Raw genomic sequence first — 21,999 nt, forward strand, 5'->3', positions numbered from 1 at the left:
TGAGAACAGAAACTCTCCAAACATACACTATGTCGGGTGCAGAAAGCCCTGCTCAGGTTCAGATGGATCCAAGGTGTTAATATTATTAAATCAGACATGAATGTATTTATGCAATCTAAGTCAACGGGAGTTCCGGAAAATGCTACATCGGAATGCTACGGCAGAATGCTCAATTAGGAGTGCTCTACTGAACACGACTAACTAAGCTGCCTGGGCCCCAGAAGTGGAACGCACATGGGTCTCCCCTCATCCGGGAATCGCCGTCTGGACCAAAAAGCACTCTTCCAGCAGATCTCCACATCCCCTCTCCTCCTCTCCATTTCTCCCCGGTGCTACCTTGCACTGTTATTGTGCACTCATCACATATGTCTTTCACCGGGGCCAAGCTCCAAAGATAAAATATGATTTGTTGGGGTGTGAAAACGGTTTCAGATGCAAAGTTTGGATTGGGATGTATTTCTGAATATAAAAAGGCAGTGAGAGGTTGTGAAAGGGTCTCAGAATGTTCTCACGGGTTGAACTGCTACAACACATCTGGCCTATTTGACATGTTTTACCAAAGCAAATTGACAAGGTTATGTTGAGTTACACCCCTCAGGACTCTCTGCTATGATCTCCAACTCCAGGCAGACGGAATAACTCAAGTTTTTAATACCAATATTCCTATATCCTCTTAAAAATTGTATATATATTAATTACTTCCATGGCATTAAAAGCTACAAAAAACACTGAAAAATAGCTTCTATCTCAAGGCCATCAGACTGTTAAACAGCCATCACTAACACAGAGAGGCTGCTGCCTACATACAGCCTTGAATTCATTGGCCACTTTAATAAATGGATCACTAGTCACTTTATTAATGCCACTTTAATAATAATGTTTACATATGTTGCATTACTCATCCCACATGTACATCTTGTATTTTATATCATCTATTGTAGCTTGTCTATAGCACTCGGTCATTGCTCATCCATATATTTATATGTACATAGTCTTATTCCATCCCCTTACTTAGATTTGTGTGTATTAGGTAGATGCTGGGGAATTATTAGATTACTTGTTAGATACTGCTGCACTGTCGTAACTAGAAGCACAAGCATTTCGCTACACTTGTAATAGCATCTGCTAACCATGTGTATGTGACCAATTACATTCTATTTGATTTTGATTTGATGTTACATTTACATGTGGGTGTGTGGGCATCACCTACATTTTTTCCTAATGGTGTTCTATACCACTGATGAGAATGTAACATGGTGACTGTTACATCTATAGTTACTTAAAGATGCAGTTTGGGATCTTATGAACTTACACATTTCGTAACATATTGTACGAATTGGAATTCCTAACATACGAAATTGATGACGTAGTACACAATTGTGCACAATTTCCGGGGAACCGTTTTGGCTCTGCTTTCAAAACTCCTGGCTGAAATGATACAAAAGCTCTGGAGCATCACTATACTAACCCATTAGAAAGGAGGCTGATCTGATCCTCAAAAGGGAGGAAAAGGTTTTGAGGTTTTTCATGTCAAAGGTTACCCTCTCCAGTCAGGTTTGAATGTACAGCCAGCACCATTCCAACTTTTTTATTGCATTCTAACAAAATACTACAGTCCCCTTAGGCTTCCGGACCACTACACCTTCAAGTGCATCCGGAAAAATCCATAAACTCCGTGGCTACATCATTTTTCCATTCAGACTGAAATGCTGTCTCCCTGTTGCCATTAGGCGTGAACGGGTTCTGTGGGGGATTTCTGGTTCACCAGCTGGGATAGAGCATGTTGACATAAAATACTGTACATACTTCCCCTGATAAAGCTCTTTTCTTTTTCCGTACATAATGATTAAACCCATCATGATATTGCATACATTTCTAACTTACCTCCAAGAGAAAAACATATTTGATACAGAACCATGTTTAGCTCTAAATAACTCATGTGTCTGCTTTAATCTGCACTTGAATTAATCAAGATCGGTTTGAGATTCTAAACATGGTTCTTTATCAAATGTGTTTTTCTCTTGGAGGTAAATTGGAGATGTAAGCAATGTCATGATGGGTTTAATCATTCTGTTAGTCTCCAGTCATTGGGTAAGGTTCAGACTTTGATTCATTGAGTGTTTCCAGAGAAACATACAGTGCCTTGCGAAAGTATTCGGCCCCCTTGAACTTTGCGACCTTTTGCCACATTTCAGGCTTCAAACATAAAGATATAAAACTGTATTTTTTTGTGAAGAATCAACAACAAGTGGGACACAATCATGAAGTGGAACGACATTTATTGGATATTTCAAACTTTTTTAACAAATCAAAAACTGAAAAATTGGGCGTGCAAAATTATTCAGCCCCCTTAAGTTAATACTTTGTAGCGCCACCTTTTGCTGCGATTACAGCTGTAAGTCGCTTGGGGTATGTCTCTATCAGTTTTGCACATCGAGAGACTGACATTTTTGTCCCATTCCTCCTTGCAAAACAGCTCGAGCTCAGCGAGGTTGGATGGAGAGCATTTGTGAACAGCAGTTTTCAGTTCTTTCCACAGATTCTTGATTGGATTCAGGTCTGGACTTTGACTTGGCCATTCTAACACCTGGATATGTTTATTTTTGAACCATTCCATTGTAGATTTTGCTTTATGTTTTGGATCATTGTCTTGTTGGAAGACAAATCTTCGTCCCAGTCTCAGGTCTTTTGCAGACTCCATCAGGTTTTCTTCCAGAATGGTCCTGTATTTGGCTCCATCCATCTTCCCATCAATTTTAACCATCTTCCCTGTCCCTGCTGAAGAAAAGCAGGCCCAAACCATGATGCTGCCACCACCATGTTTGACAGTGGGGATGGTGTGTTCAGCTGTGTTGCTTTTAAGCCAAACATAACGTTTTGCATTGTTGCCAAAAAGTTCAATTTTGGTTTCATCTGACCAGAGCAACTTCTTCCACATGTTTGGTGTGTCTCCCAGGTGGCTTGTGGCAAACTTTAAACAACACTTTTTATGGATATCTTTAAGAAATGTCTTTCTTCTTGCCACTCTTCCATAAAGGCCAGATTTGTGCAATATACGACTGATTTTTGTCCTATGGACAGAGTCTCCCACCTCAGCTGTAGATCTCTGCAGTTCATCCAGAGTGATCATGGGCCTCTTGGCTGCATCTCTGATCAGTATTCTCCTTGTATGAGCTGAAAGTTTAGAGGGACGGCCAGGTCTTGGTAGATTTGCAGTGGTCTGATACTCCTTCCATTTCAATATTATCGCTTGCATAGTGCTCCTTGGGATGTTTAAAGCTTGGGAAATATTTTTGTATCCAAATCCGGCTTTAAACTTCTTCACAACAGTATCTCGGACCTGCCTGGTGTGTTTCTTGTTCTTCATGATGCTCTCTGCGCTTTTAACGGACCTCTGAGACTATCACAGTGCAGGTGCATTTATACGGAGACTTGATTACACACAGGTGGATTGTATTTATCATCATTAGTCATTTAGGTCAACATTGGATCATTCAGAGATCCTCACTGAACTTCTGGAGAGAGTTTGCTGCACTGAAAGTAAAGGGGCTGAATAATTTTGCACGCCCAATTTTTCAGTTTTTGATTTGTTAAAAAAGTTTGAAATATCCAATAAATGTCGTTCCACTTCATGATTGTGTCCCACTTCTTGTTGATTCTTCACAAAAAAATACAGTTTTATATATTTATGTTTGAAGCCTGAAATGTGGCAAAAGGTCGCAAAGTTCAAGGGGGCCGAATACTTTCGCAAGGCACTGTAAATCACGCACATCGTCAAACTGCTTCTATCACTCCAATGAATAGAAAGTAACACTTGGAGGCCTTACCTGCAAACATTTAAAACAGTTTAAATGTAAAATGTGCATCAGACAATTTAAATCGTTGCTTTACTTGCACGTGATAGAAAGCTACATCGTAGCTGCTACTAGTTCTCACAGTCTCACTTCAGAATTAGACGTTCATTCATGTTTCTAAAATGTCAAATGTTGAAGTTGTTCCAAATGTCAAATGTAAGGATACGTTTAGGCATCATCTCCACATTTTTAAGGTTACAGTATGGTTAAGTTCAGGTATTAACCTCAAATGGTTAAGGTAAAGGGTTAAGGTTTAGGATAGGCTTAAAATAAAAAATAGCAAAACCAACTTTCTATCACTGGATTCAAACTTGCAATCGTTGAAGTCAGAGGCAGATGCTTATGCTTTTATGCTCATCTGCCATCCCTCTCCACTGTACTGTAGCAAAACCCAAATCTTCTTCAAGGTAACAGCATTCACTGTTGCCCCTACTGGCCGGTTTCCATGTCAACTCCCGATGTCCTCAGACATGGATGGACATCGAATACTGACTTGTATCATGGGTGACCTGGCTGTGTAGTTGGTCCCGTCAGATAACCTGGCACACGTTAGCCCTATGCAAACCTCGCCAGATGACCGTGATTATTTCCCGGAACAAAATTCTGCATCATCAGCCCTATCAAAGATCTTAGACTTTATATCTGCCAACCAATGACATTTCTTACAATAGGTCAACCCTGGCCACAATATATATATGTTAAACCTATAAATTCAAGATTTACTTTTGATCTGTTGGTCTGTAACACAATGCTGTGTGCCAATATTGCATTGATGCATCCTCGACTAGGCTACTACAGTAACTACAAGTACTACTTTCAGGTTTTCGCATATACACGTATACATTCTCTGCGTATTGGCCCCCTTCCGTCCTTGACTTATCCTAAATAAGTCTGTTTAACACACGTATGTTGTAGGAATTTCGATGTCACAAGCATAATTTGTGCAACATGCAGTTTTAAGAGAACATGGTGAATGTTCTATCAGAAAGAGTAGATTCGGAGGTTTCCAAAACCCTTACAATTGCCAAATATTTCTCAAAATTGAAGAGATGAGCTCTATTGCAAAATATAACTTTTCCCAAGAATTCCCACTGTTCTATGCGTTCCACACGTGAGAGCACGTGGCAACAGGAAGTCTACAGTAACACCAACGAATGAAAATACTATTGTGTTCTTTGAAATGACTAATTTTCAGTATTCCCAAGACCTTCATATCACAACCAAAGGATCATTTTCCCGATAGCATATATATATAATATATTTATTATATATATGTTAGAATGTTTGAGTCAAAATGACTGCTCAAGGGCTCGAAGGGGGGCACTTGAGGCCCGGCTTTTCTAGTGTTAAATAATTCATCCTTAAAGAGGAAAGTTACAAAAGCTATTTAAGACCGGTTTCCCAGAAGATGAAAAACACACTACTCAAATTTCTACATGTAGGAATGTGAGGTTAAACACTACACTTTGGGTACTGATATTAAGCCTTGATTCCAAACTATTCACATGTCTACAGTTGCATCTATAGAGGCTGAGTATGTTTAGCCTCAACATTACATTTTATGTTAAAGGGTGTGTGTGTGTGTAGTTTAGGCAGGTAAAGGGCAAAAGGTAGAAAGCTCACATATAGTAACATGAAAAAGGCATGTAGAGTGGTTCTATAGTGTTTCAAAGGAATCTTTTCATCAAACAATCAAGTGTGCATCTATCGTCTACCGTATGTGTAGCCGATGTGAAATGGCTAGCTAGTTAGCGGTGGTGCGCGCTAGTGGCGTTTCAATCGGTGACGTCACTTGCTCTGAGACCTTGAAGTAGTGGTTCCCCTTGCTCTGCAATTACCGCAGCTTTTGTGGAGCGATGGGTAACGATGCTTCGAGGGTGAGTGTTGACATGTGCAGAGCGTCCCTGGTTTGCGCCCAGGTCGGGGCGAGGGGACGGACGTAAAGTCGATACTGTTACATATGCATGACTCAAATGTGCAATACCATACCACAACTTCACACTGTATATTACAAAATAGGACACAGTACTGACACAGACAGAAGCTTGATTCTAGATTGATGGATGAAAAACAGGAATATGATCGGAAAACCTGCAGAGAAGACAAAGAAGCATGGACAACGTCATAGATTACTTTCAACAGCAGACAATAAACATGTGGATTCATAGATTCAGAACTATATACAATATTTATTGACAATGTTTTTTTCTCTCCATGTGTATTAAAAACAGATAATTCATAGGTTTCAGTACAGATCTTGTTCTGGAGATGCTCTTTGTGAGTGGTACGAAGAGGGAGGGGTTGCTGCTCTCTGGAGTGACAATAGAGGGACCGCCTAGGGCAGGGCAGGAGGCTAAAGCTGTGAGTGTGCGCAAGCACACTGTCACCAAGATGGTTCATTTAGGCTCTGACGTCACTTCTTCCGTATCATTCACCAAGAGGAATCTTTTTTATAGGAGTTTACAAATATAAAAATATATGAAAGCAAATGCGCTGTGAGGTACAAACACGTATTTCAAAGTGAAGCCATTTTATGAAGCAGACATTTTGCCAGTTAGAGATGTGCTTTCAAAACATCCCACTGGCTGACATACGTGCACACACTCTCAGACGGAAACACACACATACATACATTTATAATATACTACAAACAGTTGTACTGTAGCATCACTGGGCAGATTAAGACGGGTCTGTAGCACTTCAGTAGTGAACTGGTTAGTTAGAGTTGTGCGGACCTGAGATGGGTGACTTAACACTAGCTTTTCACTTGACCTGTGTGCATGTGTGTGTGAGGGGTACATGTACGTATGTGTCTTTGTGTGTGTGTGTGTGTGTGTGTGTGTGTGTGTGTGCGCGCGTGTGTGAGCATGTGAGTTTGTGTGTATGTGTGCATATGTACAGTATTTGTTATGTCTTTCTGATCAGCGGAACTAGAAATGCTTATACTCATGCTTACATGTCACAGCTAGCTCAGGCATGTGCTGCAAAAGAATAACAACTACATTCTTGCCTTTGATAATGCTTTAAATTTGGCAAAACTAAAGAAATTGTGATTTGAGTGATTTGGAGCATATTGAAAACAAATCATGTATGTTTTACTACGTGATCGAATGGTACTCTTCAAAATATTTACATTATTGTTGTCACATCAGCTGAAACCATGGAATTGCTTTGCAATCATCTTACAGTAAAGTACAAATCAGGAAGTAAAAATGTATTTTAGTATTTTCTTAAGAAATCCTCAAATATTTACAGGAATATTAGGCTCCAAATGATGTTTACTAACATATTATTTTATACGTACACCTAGAAACAGGTTTTGGAACACAGTATTTTAAGCCCTATCCCAACTCTGTGAAAACTGTACAACACCAATATCAATATATTTTTGTAGAGCAATTTACATATAAATCATATTTAAGCATCTACAAATGTATATGTAGATTCTCTGATAACATCATAAAGTGGATGAAGTTTGAAAGAAAAGAAATGCATGGTCATATGAGAATATATTAGCAAATTGGTGAATGGTCATGTGCTTTACACAAACACAATATGGCGATGATAAGTAAAAAGGACAAATAGCAAAAATAACCAGCCATCATATAGATGTAGATTAGGTTAAATAGCCATAGTTAATATGCATGGTTAGGGGAGTATTCAGTCAACCACAGTGAAGAGTGTGGTGGCAACCTTTGTTTGGATTGTGGAAAAGTAAGTATAAGAGCAGCGGTTAAACTTTATGGGCTCGGGACCAATTTCATGATAGGAAATTAATCATAATTAATGATAATCCACTCAAACTTCCTGAGTGGCACAGTGGTCTAAGGCACTGCATCTCAGTGTAAGAGACATCACTACAGTCTCTGGTTCAAATCCAGGCTGTATCACATCTGGCTGTGATTGGGAGTCCCATAGGGCGGTGCACAATTGGCCCAGCATTATCTGGGTTTGGCCAGGGTAGGCCGTCATTGCAAGTAAGAATGTGCCAAGTTAAATAAAGGTTAAAAAAAACAATCAGAAACTTGAGTGCAATAAAAATAGCATACAGATGTAGGATCTTAATTTGATCAATATTTTGTTGCTGAGAATTTTCCTGCAAAGAAGGAAATGCAAACGTGTAGCGTACTTGTAAAAAAGGTGTAGTCTAAAGTTTTTAATTTCCACTTTGAAATGTCAGACTTGATTTGCCCTAACAAAATCTACCCCTACACATATTTTTATTCATTATAATCCACATAATAATTTGCATTTCCTGTTGCTACAAGATTATTTTCTTGCTGTAGCAAACTGTACAAGGTGTTTTGCTATGATGTCTGCAGTGCATGGCTGGACGAACCAAGTCTTAGGCCCGGTGAAAAAACAGGCCCACTTGGCATCGAAGAGAGAATGTTGCAGTTTTTAAGCTGCCAATCCATACAATTGTACATAATTAGAAAGAAAAATGCTATTAATTTATGTTCAAAACAAGTATTGAGTTGAACTTTGGATAATTGGTATTGTGGATACCATTATCCCTGTGAGCATCCCAGACCCATTTTGCCCATGGTTATTAAGAACATACTGTATGTTATAGATTAATAGAATGACATAGTATTGTACTGTATTACAACCTCTAAATGTATTCCACGACTCTCTTGGCCAAAACATGTTTAATCTGTTGTTGTTAGCAATATTCATAACAAAACTAAAATAAAACATATCTGGCTGCGGACACCATTTTGGGAACCCCCGTGTTAGAGGACCTAATCAAAAGCAAGGAACTGGACACAAGTTGACAGCATTGAGAAAAGAGCATGTAGATGTAATGCAATATGACATATTATGTGAATATCAATGATGTTGAAAACCTGTGCAATTGAACTTGAGGTGAAGTCACTACATCTGCATTTAAGGATAATACAAATGTTCATGGACATGTTTTCTACATTTTATTGTTACCGATCATCTAGGGTTCATCAAACACTAAAATGATCAGAAATCACTAAGGAAAATAATTTATAATATTTGTGCATTTATCCCTGTTTTTGTTTCCATTACTATTCCAAGGAGCATAAGAGAGAAATGGTAATGGTCTAGCCTAATCCTTGAAACTATCTCTGTTTGGAGGGAGTGCCAAGTTATTTTGGAAAACCTGCTATACAGCCACTATGGCTTTTGTATCGGTTTGTGAAAAATTTTGTTTTATAAAGACAGTGGTCAAATATGGGAATTCCAACGTGTACAGTTCTTCACAGGGTTTCACTAATAAGTTAAACAAACAGACAGGAAAGGAGTATTATTACAGTATTGTGTGTTTTGGTGTCAAAAATGTTTGAGGTTTCTTAATTTACAGTGCATTTGGAAAGTATTCAGACCTCTTGACTTTTTCCACAATTTCTTACGTTACAGCCTTATTCTAAAATGAATTGACAAAAAATAATGTATCATCAATCTACAAGCAAAACCCCACAAAGCGAAAACAGGTTTCTAGAAATGTTTGCAAATGTATTAATAATAAAAAATTGAAATGGATTATTTACATAAGTATACAGACCCTTTGCTATGAGGCTCGAAATTGAGCTCAGGTGCATCCTGTTTCCATTGATCATCCTTGAGATGTTTCTACAACTTGATTGGAGTCCAACTGCGGTAAATTCAATTGATTGGAAATGATTTGGAAAGGCACACACCTGTCTATATAAAAGGTCCCACAGTTGACAACGCATGTCAGAGCAAAACCCAAGCCATGAGGTCGACGGAATTGGGGTCCGTAGAGCTCAGAGACAGGATCGTGTCGAGGCACAGATCTGGGGAAGGCTATCAAAAAATGTCTCCAACATTGAAGGTCTTCAAGAACAGTGGCCTACATCATTCTTAAATGGAGGAAGTTTGCAACCACCAAGACTCTTCCTAGAGCTGGCCGACCGGCCAAACTGAGCAATCGGGGGAGAAGGGCCTTGGTCAGGGAGGTGACAAAGACCCCGATGGTCACTCTGACAGAGCTCCAGAGTTCCTCCGTGGAGATGGGAGAACCTTCCAGAAGGACAACCATCTCTGCAGCACTCCACCAATCAGGTCTTTATGTAGAGTGACCAGAAGGAACACACTCCTCAGTAAAAGGCACATGACAGCCCGCTTGGGGTTTGCCAAAAGGCACCTAAAGGACTTTGAACATGAGAAACAAGATTCTCTGGTCTGATGAAACCAAGATTGAACTCTTTGGCCAGAATGCCAAGTGTCACATCTGGAAGAAACCTTGTACCATCCCTACGGTGAAGCATGGTGGTGGCAACATCTTGCTGTGGGGATGTGTTTCAGCAACAGGGAATGGGAGACTAGTCAGGATCGAGGGAATGATGAACAGAGCAAAGTACAGAGAGATCCTTCATGAAAACCTGCTCCAGAGCGAAGGTTCACCTTCCAACAGGACAACGACCCTAAGCACACAGCCAAGACAAAGCAGGAGTGGCTTCGAGACAAGTCTATGCATGTCCTTGAGTGGCCCAGCCAGAACCTGAACGAACATCTCTGGAGAGACCTGAAAATAGCTGTGCAATGACGCTCCCCATCCAACCTGACAGAGCATGAGTAGATCTGCAGAGAAGAATGGGAGAAACTCCCTAAATACAGGTGTGCCAAGCTTGTAACGTAATACCCGAGAAGACTCAAGACTTCAACAAAGTACCGAGTAAAGGGTAAGGAATATTTATGTAAATGTAATTTCAGTTTGAAATAAATTTGAAACATTTTATAAAAAAACAGTTTTTGCTTTGTCATTACGGGGTATTATGTATAGATGAGCTGGGGAAAACGATTTAATCAATTTTAGAATGATGCTGTAACGTAATAAAATGTTGAAAAAGTCAAGGTGTCTGAATACACTACACTGTATGTTGAATGCTGATTCTACTACTGGCAATGCTATACCTAGGCGTGATTCTTTATGGAGTATCACAATTAAGGTAAAAAATTAAGGAAAAGTAGTATTGTTACAGTATACTTATGGTAATGATTTGTCAAAAATGTAGAGTAATGGAATGCACTGATAACCAAAAAAGAAACATATCTTTAAAATAAAAGAGGACAGTCCCTTTTCATTTGAGATTTGGAGCAGTATTGTGCTTTTATGTATTCTAGTTTGTCTTACCAGCTTGCAGGAGCAGGCTTTTCTCTCTTTTGTATGGTTAATATCGAAACCTGGATGTTAGTAATGGCAGTCATGACAATGTATATTTAGTATGTGGAGTTGCTCAAAACCGTCATGCAAACCCTTCCAGCTTCCTGAAGTGAATTATGTCATGGACAAATGCTGGATGGATCCTCTCTGGAACTATGATAGATATCATTCCTTTTTAAACAATCAATCATTTACAGGAGATATTTACACATCATTGTGACAGAAAAGAATGGCTTGTGATGCATCACAAAATGCCCATGATAGACGCCTTAACTGCTGGCTCAATGTCATCAGTCATTAGGACTAGGCATGACATATCTGATGCTATCGGATGTTTCTTAACAAACTAGAGCCAATGTGTGTTTCTGTATATCTATATGAAGAGCAAGCATGAACAAATACATCATTGTATCCTGTAATCTTAAGGATATGTGAACAAAGGACTAAAATGGACAAAAGGACAATATTAAGATACACATTTGTGTATCTATCTTCAAGTTACCTTTTGATCACATACAGCATCTATCCCTGTATCACTGACTGGTGAACTGCATTGATGACTAATGCAGCATTCTCTTTCTTAGTCTCTCTCTCTTCTTCTGTCCCCCTTTTTTTGCAATATATTCAACCTCTCAGTTGACAGGGGGCTTGACATTTTATCAATCAAGTGATACATTTGATACACTTAGTGATACATTTCTCTGTACGGTGTGCTATAGCATTCAATGTGAATCGTCTATACGCTTGAACTTCTAGTTTCTTCGGTCAAGGTTTGGAATGATGTTAGTTTCTGTTGTTTGAAATATCAAATGTTTTCTTAGAATTGAAATAATGCTTAAAAGAAAGCTTATGATTTGTCAACTATATCAACGTAGAAAAGGTTAGTTCATCATAAAACCCTCATGCTATGACTTCATATAGCAATACTATGAAAATGGAAACTTCACAATATAAAGACAAAATCAATTGTAGGATAAATAACATCACATCTGTCTCTTTGAATGAATACACCTTAGAAAAGATTGACCTGAATGTGCTTGTAGCTGTATTAAGGAATGTCTTTGTGGTCTGTGAGTCATTTTAAAATCAATATATCATTAATATTTCTAACTATGTTTTGGCAACAAATTAAATATATATTGTACAAATAAAACAAAAATATATGCAAACAAACACTTAAAAATGATAAAATACTATATTCACTAAATAATCTAAATTATAAACTCTGGTACAGGCACCATATATGTTCTGAATCTTTCTCTCCTCTAAGGTTTTCATGTGTTAGCCAGCAATTAAGGTGTTCCAAGCTCAAATGGAATCGGTCCTGATTTTGTTTCAGTAATTCAGTCTTGTGTTGCAAGAACAAACAGCAAAATACAAATTCAGAGAAAAACAAGCAACATTTTTGCTGTTTGTTTTGTTCTGCCCTTGCTGAAGTCCATTTAGTTAACGTAGTAGAGCCAATAGATAATGTTGAACAAGGAAAATACAGTGGGGAAGATCATTCTCGACCACTTGTCGATAGAGTTTACATCAGTTAAGTCGGGAATGTTAATCTTCAGCTGGGAAGCACGTCTCCGTAGCCGGCTCTTCTTCTGAGTTACATGCCGCTCCAGAGTGTTGCGTCCAAAGTTGTGCCTGGCCTGCAGCCCTGCTTTGCGGTACTGCAGGGTGGAGCTGTCATAAGTTAACATTGTGCTCCTGGGGTCACTGAGACCAAGGGTCAGCTCCGACGCTCCCATCTCATTCTTAATTTCTATTGTGCCCAGCAGAATGTTTTCATGTGGGTCCATCTAAAAGGTGAGAAATGATACAAAGAGTTGAGTTACAAAACGCTATATCCACCAAGTTTTGTTTTTCATCAGAAATGATTGCTTATGGGTACCTTTATGTGTGTGTAAAATATCACTGTTCTCAGATGTTTTATTCGTAGATTTTTAGATTGTGTCGTGTTGTCTGGATGTCCTTTGGGTGGTGGACCATTCTCGATACAAACAGTGAACTGTTAAGCGTGAAAAACCAAGCAGCATTGCAGTTCTTGACACACTCAAACCAGTGCACCTGGCACCTACCATACCCGTTCAAAAGGCACTTAATCTTTGTCTAACCCATTCACCTAAGAATGGCACACATACACAATCCATGTCTCAAGGATTAAAAACCCTAATTTGACCTCTCCTCAACTTCATCTATACTGATTGAAGTGGATTTAACAAGTGACATCAATAAGTGATCATAGCTTTCACCTGGATTCACCTGGTCAGTCTATGTCATCGCTCGCGTAAGGAGAGAGTGTGGGTCACGTTGAACACGAAAGAGGCTGGATAGGGCACGTACACAATACTCCTCTGCCGCTAGGGCTGCACCCTAGGTTGTATGGCCCTTCTTGCCCCCAATCGGGGGGTTCAGGCGGCGGAACCTTGCTGCGGCCGCAGCTTGTTGCCCTTTGCCCACTGTGGGGCAGGTTGCAGTGACCAACGGGTTGCCACATGGCCCGGGTCTGTACAGGTCCCTTACGGAATCCTGGCCCCCAAGGGAGCCGGCCACTCGATGCCGAGTTTGACTGTGGATCGCTAGCAAATGTCAAATAGCCCAAATTTCAGATGGGGGAGATCAAGGTTCCTCCGTCCTGGGGACAGGAGGAATGGGGATTTTCGATGGTGGAAGAGCGGTATCTACACCCTCAATCTCAGATTCAAAGTCGAGGAGATCCACAAGATTAATCCTGCCATCCTCCTCATCATCCCATAGCTCAACCTCCCTGGCACCAAGTTGTCAGACAGTGAGGGGATGGAATTGATGCTATCCATAACGTCGCCCCAACTTGGCTTGACTGTGGGGGACTCAGCCTCCACCTCGGCCAATGACTTAGAGGCGAGGGAGGTGGTAGAGATAGTGGAGCGTTTGAGCCTCCTTCTCAAAACCACTCTAGCAGTAACTATTGTACAGAGCAGGGCTTGCTCATATGAAGACGCCTGTTAGGCATGAGCTAGCTAATTAGAAGCCTTGCGGCTAATGCTAGCTAGGGTGAGCACCGTGTGAAAACTAAGCCGTGAGGCCAGTAATGCGTTAGCTAGCTAGCAGTTACCTTGTAGCTAGTACAGTGCTAGCCAAGGGAACCGCGTTGGGCAGTTTGTTTTTGGGTAGATATAATCGTAGAGCTTGTCAAATTAACACAAATGAGTAAACAAAAGTGAAATTTAGATGAGAGAAGGGATCTAACAATAGTACAATGTTGCAGGTAGTAATGCTGGTGTGGTTAGCCATCTTTCCAGCTAGCTAGCCAAGTTAGCTAAAGCCTTTCGGCGAGGGCTAATAAAGTCTCGATAGCTAGGAGTAGAAAATGAATTCTACTCAAAGCAAAACATTCCTTTCAATTAGTACTCCACACAATCGACAGGAGCTGGAGTCCTACGCTCCTTAGTGTCAACCTCGCAATTGGCCAAAGAACAGAGAATGACTAGAGGCGGGGCACGTCTCGACGTGTCTGTCTCCAACAGGATGCTGTGATTGATACCTCAGAGAATAAGCAAGATATTAAAACTTTATATTTTTTAAATTGAACCTAGCAGTACTAAATTCTCTGAGAGTGAGGCAGATATTGCGTTTTTCCGAAAAAAACATGATTATTTGCCTCTGAAATGAAACCATCAAGTGATAGGTTTCAAATGAATACATGTCTGCCTTGCCATGGTACACCAATCTCTTTCATGTTCTTTAAACAATAAAAGCTCAAATACCAACATTTCTGAAAATGGATATATAGAGTTTTGGATTGAAACTCTTCATATGTATTATTAATTACGCTACATGTAATGAATGAAGAGCCTAAGGCTTAATGCCTTCATTAGAATCCATACCAAGAAATCACTCTTAAAAATTGTGTAACAGCCCCTGCTGTTAAAATAATGTTTGTTTGGTTGAAAGGGAGCTCTGGGTCCCTTTTACCATAGAATGTGAAAGGCATATTGTACTTACTGCTTTTTTCATTGAGTTATACTCCCTGACAATTAAGAGTTGAAGGAACAAAATCGCAGGCACAATTACAAACATATTTTAATAGTTTGATGACAAAAACACTGATACGACAAAGTGTAAACAGCGATAAAGATAGAAGACACTGTCTTTTGTCACCATCATTGCACACTCTTTGTGTCGTAAGTAGTTTTAGTAATCTATTACAAGATTAAAATATGTTTGTAATTGTGCCTGGTATTTTGTTCTTTCAACTCAACACCCCTTGCCTGGACATGCTAGGAATGGAGGAATCTGGGTTTATCAGTGGAGCTGACTCTGGCTGACCACCTCGACCCCACATGCCATGCAGCTAGAGCCATCTCTAATTCCCTCCCTGGAAAGATGAGGTGCTTTTCCGCCTCCATTTTCCAGAAGTTGAACAATAACGTATGGTATAGGGGTGAGGACAGAGAGGGCACGGTGAATGAAACACATTATTGCACAACGAGGCTTATCAGAGGGGATGGGTTAAATGCGTTCAGTTGGACAACTGACTAGGTATCCTCCTTTCATTTCCCATGTATTCACCATCTACTAAAATGGGAAGCTATCAATCACAGTGTTTATTTGCTAGATGTTACTATAGAATACTGCAGATAAGTACATCAAACTAAAATGTGTTTAGAATGTGCAAACCAGCATCTAGAAGTGGAGTTCAGGGGAGGACAATCAATGATGGTGGTGGAAACTATAGGTAAAATGTAACAAGTGGTGTAAAGGAAATACCAAAGTGGTTCTAGTTGGGTTCTTTTTACTATATATTGTCACTCAGTTGTTAATCCAGTACCTTATTCTTTTGATCGCCTAGTCCCATCGCTGCGTCATCCACAAAGATTGGTTCCCACATTGAGTCATGAGCGTCAATATCCCTCTGTTTCATTCTCGCATACAGAGTATCGTCTCTCTGAACTACATTTCCCACCAACCACTGAAAGCATACAAAAACCATTATGGTCACTTGGGTCAGATGCTAGGAGAAGCAACACAAAATAGACAATTCAGGTAAAGGTAACCATGTTCAGAGAGGCAGTACCTGCAAGTATCAAATTTCACTGAAAACCCCCCCAAAAAACGAACACTTTTACTCAAATGTAATACTACAGGAAACTACTATACATCCCTTTATTTAAATGCAGTCCACAACATCCGAATTTCTATCCAAAGCATGTTTTCTCTGTTATACAGTGCCTTTTGGAAAGTATTCAGTATTTTTTCCACATTTTGTTAGCCTTATTCTAAAATGGATTGAATAAATTAATAATCCTTAGCAATCTACACACAGTATCCCATGGCGAAAAAGCGAAAAACAGGTTTCTAGAAAGTTTTGGAAATGTATTCAAAATAAAAAACACATATGTTATTTACATAAGTATTTGGACCCTCTGCTGTGTGCCTCAAAATTGAGCTCAGGTGCATACTGTTTCCATTGATCATCCTGGAGATGTTTCTACAACTTGAGGGTAGGGTACCAAAAAATGTCTGCAGCATAGAAGGTCCCCAAGAACACTGTGGCCTCCATCATTCTTAAATAGAAAAGTTTGTAACCACCAAGACTCTTCCGTGAGCCGGTCGCCCGGCCAAACTGAGCAATCTGGGAGAAAGGTCTTGGTCAGGGAGGTGACTAAGAACCCGATGGTCACTGACAGAGCTCTATAGTTCCTCTGTGGAGATGGGAGAACCTTCCAGACGGACAACCACTCCATCAATCAAGCCTTTATGGTAGAGTGACCAGACAGAAGCCACTCCTCAGTAAAAGGCACATTACATTCTTTGGTCTGAATACCAAGCATCACGTCTGGAGGAAACCTGGCACCATCTTACGATGAAGCACGGTGGTGGCAGCATCATGCAGTGGGGATGTTTGTCTGTGGCAGGGACTGGAAGACTAGTCAGTCAAAGATTAAAGGAGCAAAGCACAGAGAGATCCTTGATGAAACCCTGCTCCAGAGCGCTCAGCACCTCAGACTGGGGCGAAGGTTCACCTTCCAACAGGACGACGACCCTAAGCACATGGCCAAGACAACGCAGGAGTGACAAGTCTCTGAATGTCCTTAAGTGGCCCAGCCAGAGCCTGGACTGGAACGCGATCAAACATCTCTGGAGATACCTGAAAATAGATGTGCAGCAACCAACATGATAGCGATGGAGAGGACCTGCAGAGAAGAATGGAAGAAACTCCCCAAATACAGGTGTGCCAAGCTTGTAGCGTCATACCCAAGGAGACTCGAGGCTGTAGTCGCCACTAAAGGTGCTTCAACAAGGTACTGAGTAAAGGGTCTGAATACTTGTAAATGTGATATTTTAGTAGGTTTTTTTTGTACTGGGGTATTGTGTGTAGATTGATGAGAAAATCATTATTTAATCAATTTTAGAATAATACCTAACGAAATTTGGAAAATGTCAAGGGGTCTGAATACTAAGTGTCAACCTGTAAACAGTACACATTCTGATACACCCTGTTTTCATTGAGTTAACCCACTTAACATGTAGATAAGAGAAGCTTTTACAAAACTTAATCACATTTGCAGGACATAGAAGCCCCGTTTATACCTGGTTTTAAAATGCGTCCTTTGTCTTGATCTTGTCAACATTCTGATTTGCCCACATTTTTTGACAGGTGTAGATGATTAAAATATGCATTGTGATCGGATTGCGATTAGATCTTCCTGACCACCTCCTGAGGTAGTCAAGGATCCATTGTATCTGGACAATAATCAAGTCTAAACAGATCTGGATGGTCAAACCTTTTAAATCATTATACCGGTCTCTAAAATAATTGACAGGTAGCACCACTGACTTATGGCATCAATAGCTTTAAAATGAATTAATTTATGTTATTTTGAAGGAATATCTATCAAATAATCAGCATACAGTGAGGCACCAGGAAATCCGGTCACATGTTATGTCGTGTTCACGTAATTATTGGTACGTACTAATTGGTTGAAGCATCACGTGCATAACTACAGCCTATTAGCAAGTCGGACATTTCCAAGCTTCTTAGTTCCGACTAGCACATGAACGCGGCAATAGCACCAGGTATAAACAAGGCTTAAAACAGGTAAATGTAATAGGAAGAATACTCTTCACAAGCTCCACAGGCTCTCTTACAGGCTTTAAATGTTTCCTGGCCTTTCATTCCATTTCATTTAGGCAAAAGAAATGGAGAAATTCTCTGCCTGTGTGGCAAATTGCCTTATTTGGAATTCACACAAGACTGGTGTAGGCTTATTAAGGCTGGTTCTCCTTGACGGTAAAGCAGAGTAGCATTAATCCAACCCCCCTATTTGAAGTGGTGACATTCTTCATCGTGATTTCCTTACTGGTCGTCACTACATTTTAGCTTCACAGTCAGTTCTTTCAATAATTAAATTCACTTTCATGAGGTGAAGAAAGAGAAAACATCAGCTTCATATACAGTAAGCTCAAGAATCAAGTCATGCCACTGCTTTCATCTGAAACTGTCAGCTCACAGGTGTGTGTGTGTGTGCGTGTGTGTGCGTGTGTGTGTGTGTGTGTGCGTGTGTGTGTGTGCGTGTTCATAGTGAAATTATGAGAATAAGACTGGACAGGAACAATTTGTACAGCGATTCACAATAAAGAAAAGACTAAGCACTCATTTTCATCAAGTATGCATTGTATGAAAAGTAAGAATGTATCTAAATGTGCACGAAGATGATTCACTACCTAAATAATTTGGTTCTTTTCAAGGCTGGGATTACATACAGTAACTTGTATCATCTATCCAGTGGGCTACTCTTTAAAATACTGGGTATTCTATCAAGGTGTTAACAATGTACAGTACATGGTGTGTACTGTACCTTGTTTGGATCCATTCTAATTTTCTCGTTGTTGGCGACAGCTGCTTTCTCAGCCGCCCTCTTCTGGCGCTGGGGTCCCCTGCCGAAGAAGATGTAGTTGACCAAGGCGTACTCCAGCAGGGCCAGAAAAACGAAGACGAAGCAGCCCATCAGGTACATGTCAATGGCCTTGACATAAGGGATTTTAGGAAGGGTCTCCCGCAGGTGAGTGTTGATGGTGGTCATGGTCAGCACAGTGGTGATTCCTGGGAAAATAAACCACCCATTATCATCACAGATCATCACTGGAGACCAACGGTCCGCCTCATTAGCAGAGGACTCCCACAGAGAGAGCTACTCAAGCCTTGACCACAGATCAGATACATCAGGTTTGTTCTGCTTCTCATTTGAATGTGCTAGCAAGCAGACTGCTGTGGCTGACAAGGAATCTCCTGTAGACTTTCACATCCTTTCACAACCATTTCTGTTTAATGATGACAGTCAACTGGGAGGTCGGCTCACTGTTAAAAAAGGGGTCTTGGTGTTTTTCTACGTATATGGTGAAGCTAACTGATGTCATTCAATATGTTCTTGTTATAATTATTTTATGACAGATTAATCTAGCTTTTTTTTGTATCGACTCTGCAATCTGTAATTGACTTCATTTTCCAGCTCTGATTCTGGTCAATGACAAGTTGATAGAAGAAGGGCATTGCATCCATACACAATTGCAATGCACAAAGCTATACGTCTGTTGTTAGTGCCTATAAATGACAAAGCATGACAGAGTCAAACGGTTCCTGAACAGAGGTCTGATTTGGGTTGACCAACCCCCTGTCCAGCTGCCTCCATTATCAAGCCTTACATCTGGTTTTCATTAAATCCCATACATGCCTCCCCTCTCCGATAAATATACGCAGGTCAGTCTACAATCAAGGAGAGTGCTGCTCTTATCGAGGGCGCCAGCGATGTGGACGGGTGAGGGAGAATGGAGCTTTCTATATCCTATGCAGGCAGGCAGCACCACAAGACCTCATGGGCCAGACTTATGCAATGAAGGTTGACAGCGAGAAATTATGACTTCCAAAATACAGGGAACAAAAAAATGCAGAGGCACTCAAATCAGAGTGGAAAGAAATCACTTCAGTCATCCATCACTCTACTTTAGGAAGCATCTCGGTTGTTGTGGTCTGTAAGGCTGCTCCATCATGCTTTTTCTCCAAACCAAATGTACTATTTAGTGACTTTTTTCATACCAAGAATTCATACTATTATCAAATATGACCGCCAAGCACTTTAGTTACTAACCTCGACTTCGACTCTGACTCAGCTGTTCTTTTTGTTCATACAGGAAATTATTTATTTGTTTCATGGGGTACCAAAATTCAGCAGACATAGACGCGGTAGATGGGCTGACATCCTGGTCAGAGAAAATCCACCAGAAATCCCCTCCGTTTCATTGTCCAAATGTCCAGTCACACAAGAAAAGGAGCTTAATTCGAGAGTCTTCGAGACTTAAAAAGCTGCAATAGTATATGCCTCACAGAAACTTGGATAGCCCAATCTATGAACATGGAACAGTGGTTTCTCCATGCAGCAGCACGATCGGTCAACAGCAGCCTCGGGCAAGTCCAAAAGGGGAGGGGTCTGCCTTTTCCTAACACGAACTGGTGGCCTGCTTCCAGTGTGGATATCTCAAGCTTTTGCTTATCTGACATAGAATACCTCATGGTACCAAGAGAGTTCTCATCCATTATTATCATGGCTGTCTACATCCCTCCACATGACAACACCACTTTGGCACTCAAACTATGACTCATGAACAAACAAGAAAGTACACACACCAAGGCAGCGTTTCACTAAAATTCATACAAGGCCCTCCCTCGCCCTCCCTTTGCCAAATCAGACCATGACTCTATCCTACTGCTTCCTGTTTACAATCAAAAGCTCAAACAGGAAGTACCAGTGATTCACTGAATACAGAAGAGATCTAATGAGGCAGATGCGAGCCTACAAGACTGTTTTGCTAGTACAGACTGGGATACGTTCTGGGATTCATCTGATAGCACTGAGGAGTTTACCACATCAATCACAGGCTTCATCAAGAACTACATAGACAACGTTCCCGCACAGCGACTATACATGTACGAATGTATCCAAATCAAAAGCCATGGATTACAGAAAATATCCATTCTGGGCTAAAAGGCTGGAGCTACTGCTTACAAGGAATGGGACACAGACATGGATGCATACAAGAAAGCATGCTATGACCTCCAGCGAGACATCAAACATGCAAAATGACAGTACAGGAGGAAAGTGAAATCCTATTACACCAGCTCCAACTCTTGCCGAATGTGGCAGGGCTTGCAGACGATAACAGATTACAAAGTGAAACCCAGCCGTGAGATGCCCAGTGACCCAGAACTCCCAAACGAGCTAAATGCCTTTTATGCTCGCATCGAGGAAAACAGAGTCCTGCCCCTGTTGTTCCGGATGACTGTATGATCTTGCTCTCCATGGTTGAAGTGAGCAAAACTTTTAAACAGGTTAACACTCGCAAGGACACTGGGCTAGACAAAATACTAGGACGAATTCTAAGAGCATGCGCAGACCAGTTGGCAAGTGTCTTCACTGACATTTTCAATCCCTTTTTGTCCCGGTCTGTAACCCCAACATGTTTCAAGCTGACCACCATTGTCCTTGTTCCCAAGAACTCTGTGGTAACCTGCCTAAATTACTATCGCCCTGTAGTACTCACATCTTTAATTATGAAGTGCTTTGAAAGGCTGGTCATGACACTCATCAACAGCATCATCCCAAACATGCTGGACCCACTCCAATCCGCCCCAACAGACCCACAGATGATGCAATCTCAATTGCACTTTATACTTCCCCCTGCCACCTGGACAAGCTCATCACCAAGCTCGGAACCCTGAGACTGAAAACTTCCCTCTCCCTCGGCCCCTCAGGGGTGGTTCTTAGTCCCCTCATGTACTCCCGGTTCACCCATGACCTCGTGGCTTCGCACGACTCCAACACCATCATCAAGATTGAGGACGACATGACGGTGGTAGGCCTGATTACCGACTGCGATATGAGACAGCATACAGGGAGGAGATCAGAGACTTGGCAGCATGGCGTCAGGACAACAACCTTTCCCTCAACGTCAGTA

General features: G+C 40.8%; 1 protein-coding gene across 1 annotated transcript in view; it reads right to left on the reverse strand.

Moving 5' to 3' along the window:
- Positions 1-10,391: 10,391 nt before the first annotated feature.
- LOC110537751 (gamma-aminobutyric acid receptor subunit beta-2) overlaps positions 10,392-21,999 on the reverse strand; it is a 79,173-nt gene continuing 67,565 nt past the window's right edge. The window contains exons 8-10 of the mRNA XM_036937769.1: positions 18,849-19,093; positions 15,818-15,958; positions 10,392-12,806 (exon numbers count right to left, since the gene is read on the reverse strand). Coding sequence (XP_036793664.1) covers positions 12,456-12,806; positions 15,818-15,958; positions 18,849-19,093 — 737 coding nt within the window. The 3' untranslated portion in view covers positions 10,392-12,455. The remainder of the gene's footprint in view (positions 12,807-15,817; positions 15,959-18,848; positions 19,094-21,999) is intronic.

This window comes from Oncorhynchus mykiss, chromosome 12, assembly GCF_013265735.2.
Source record: "Oncorhynchus mykiss isolate Arlee chromosome 12, USDA_OmykA_1.1, whole genome shotgun sequence".
NCBI classification, from domain to species: domain Eukaryota; kingdom Metazoa; phylum Chordata; class Actinopteri; order Salmoniformes; family Salmonidae; genus Oncorhynchus; species Oncorhynchus mykiss.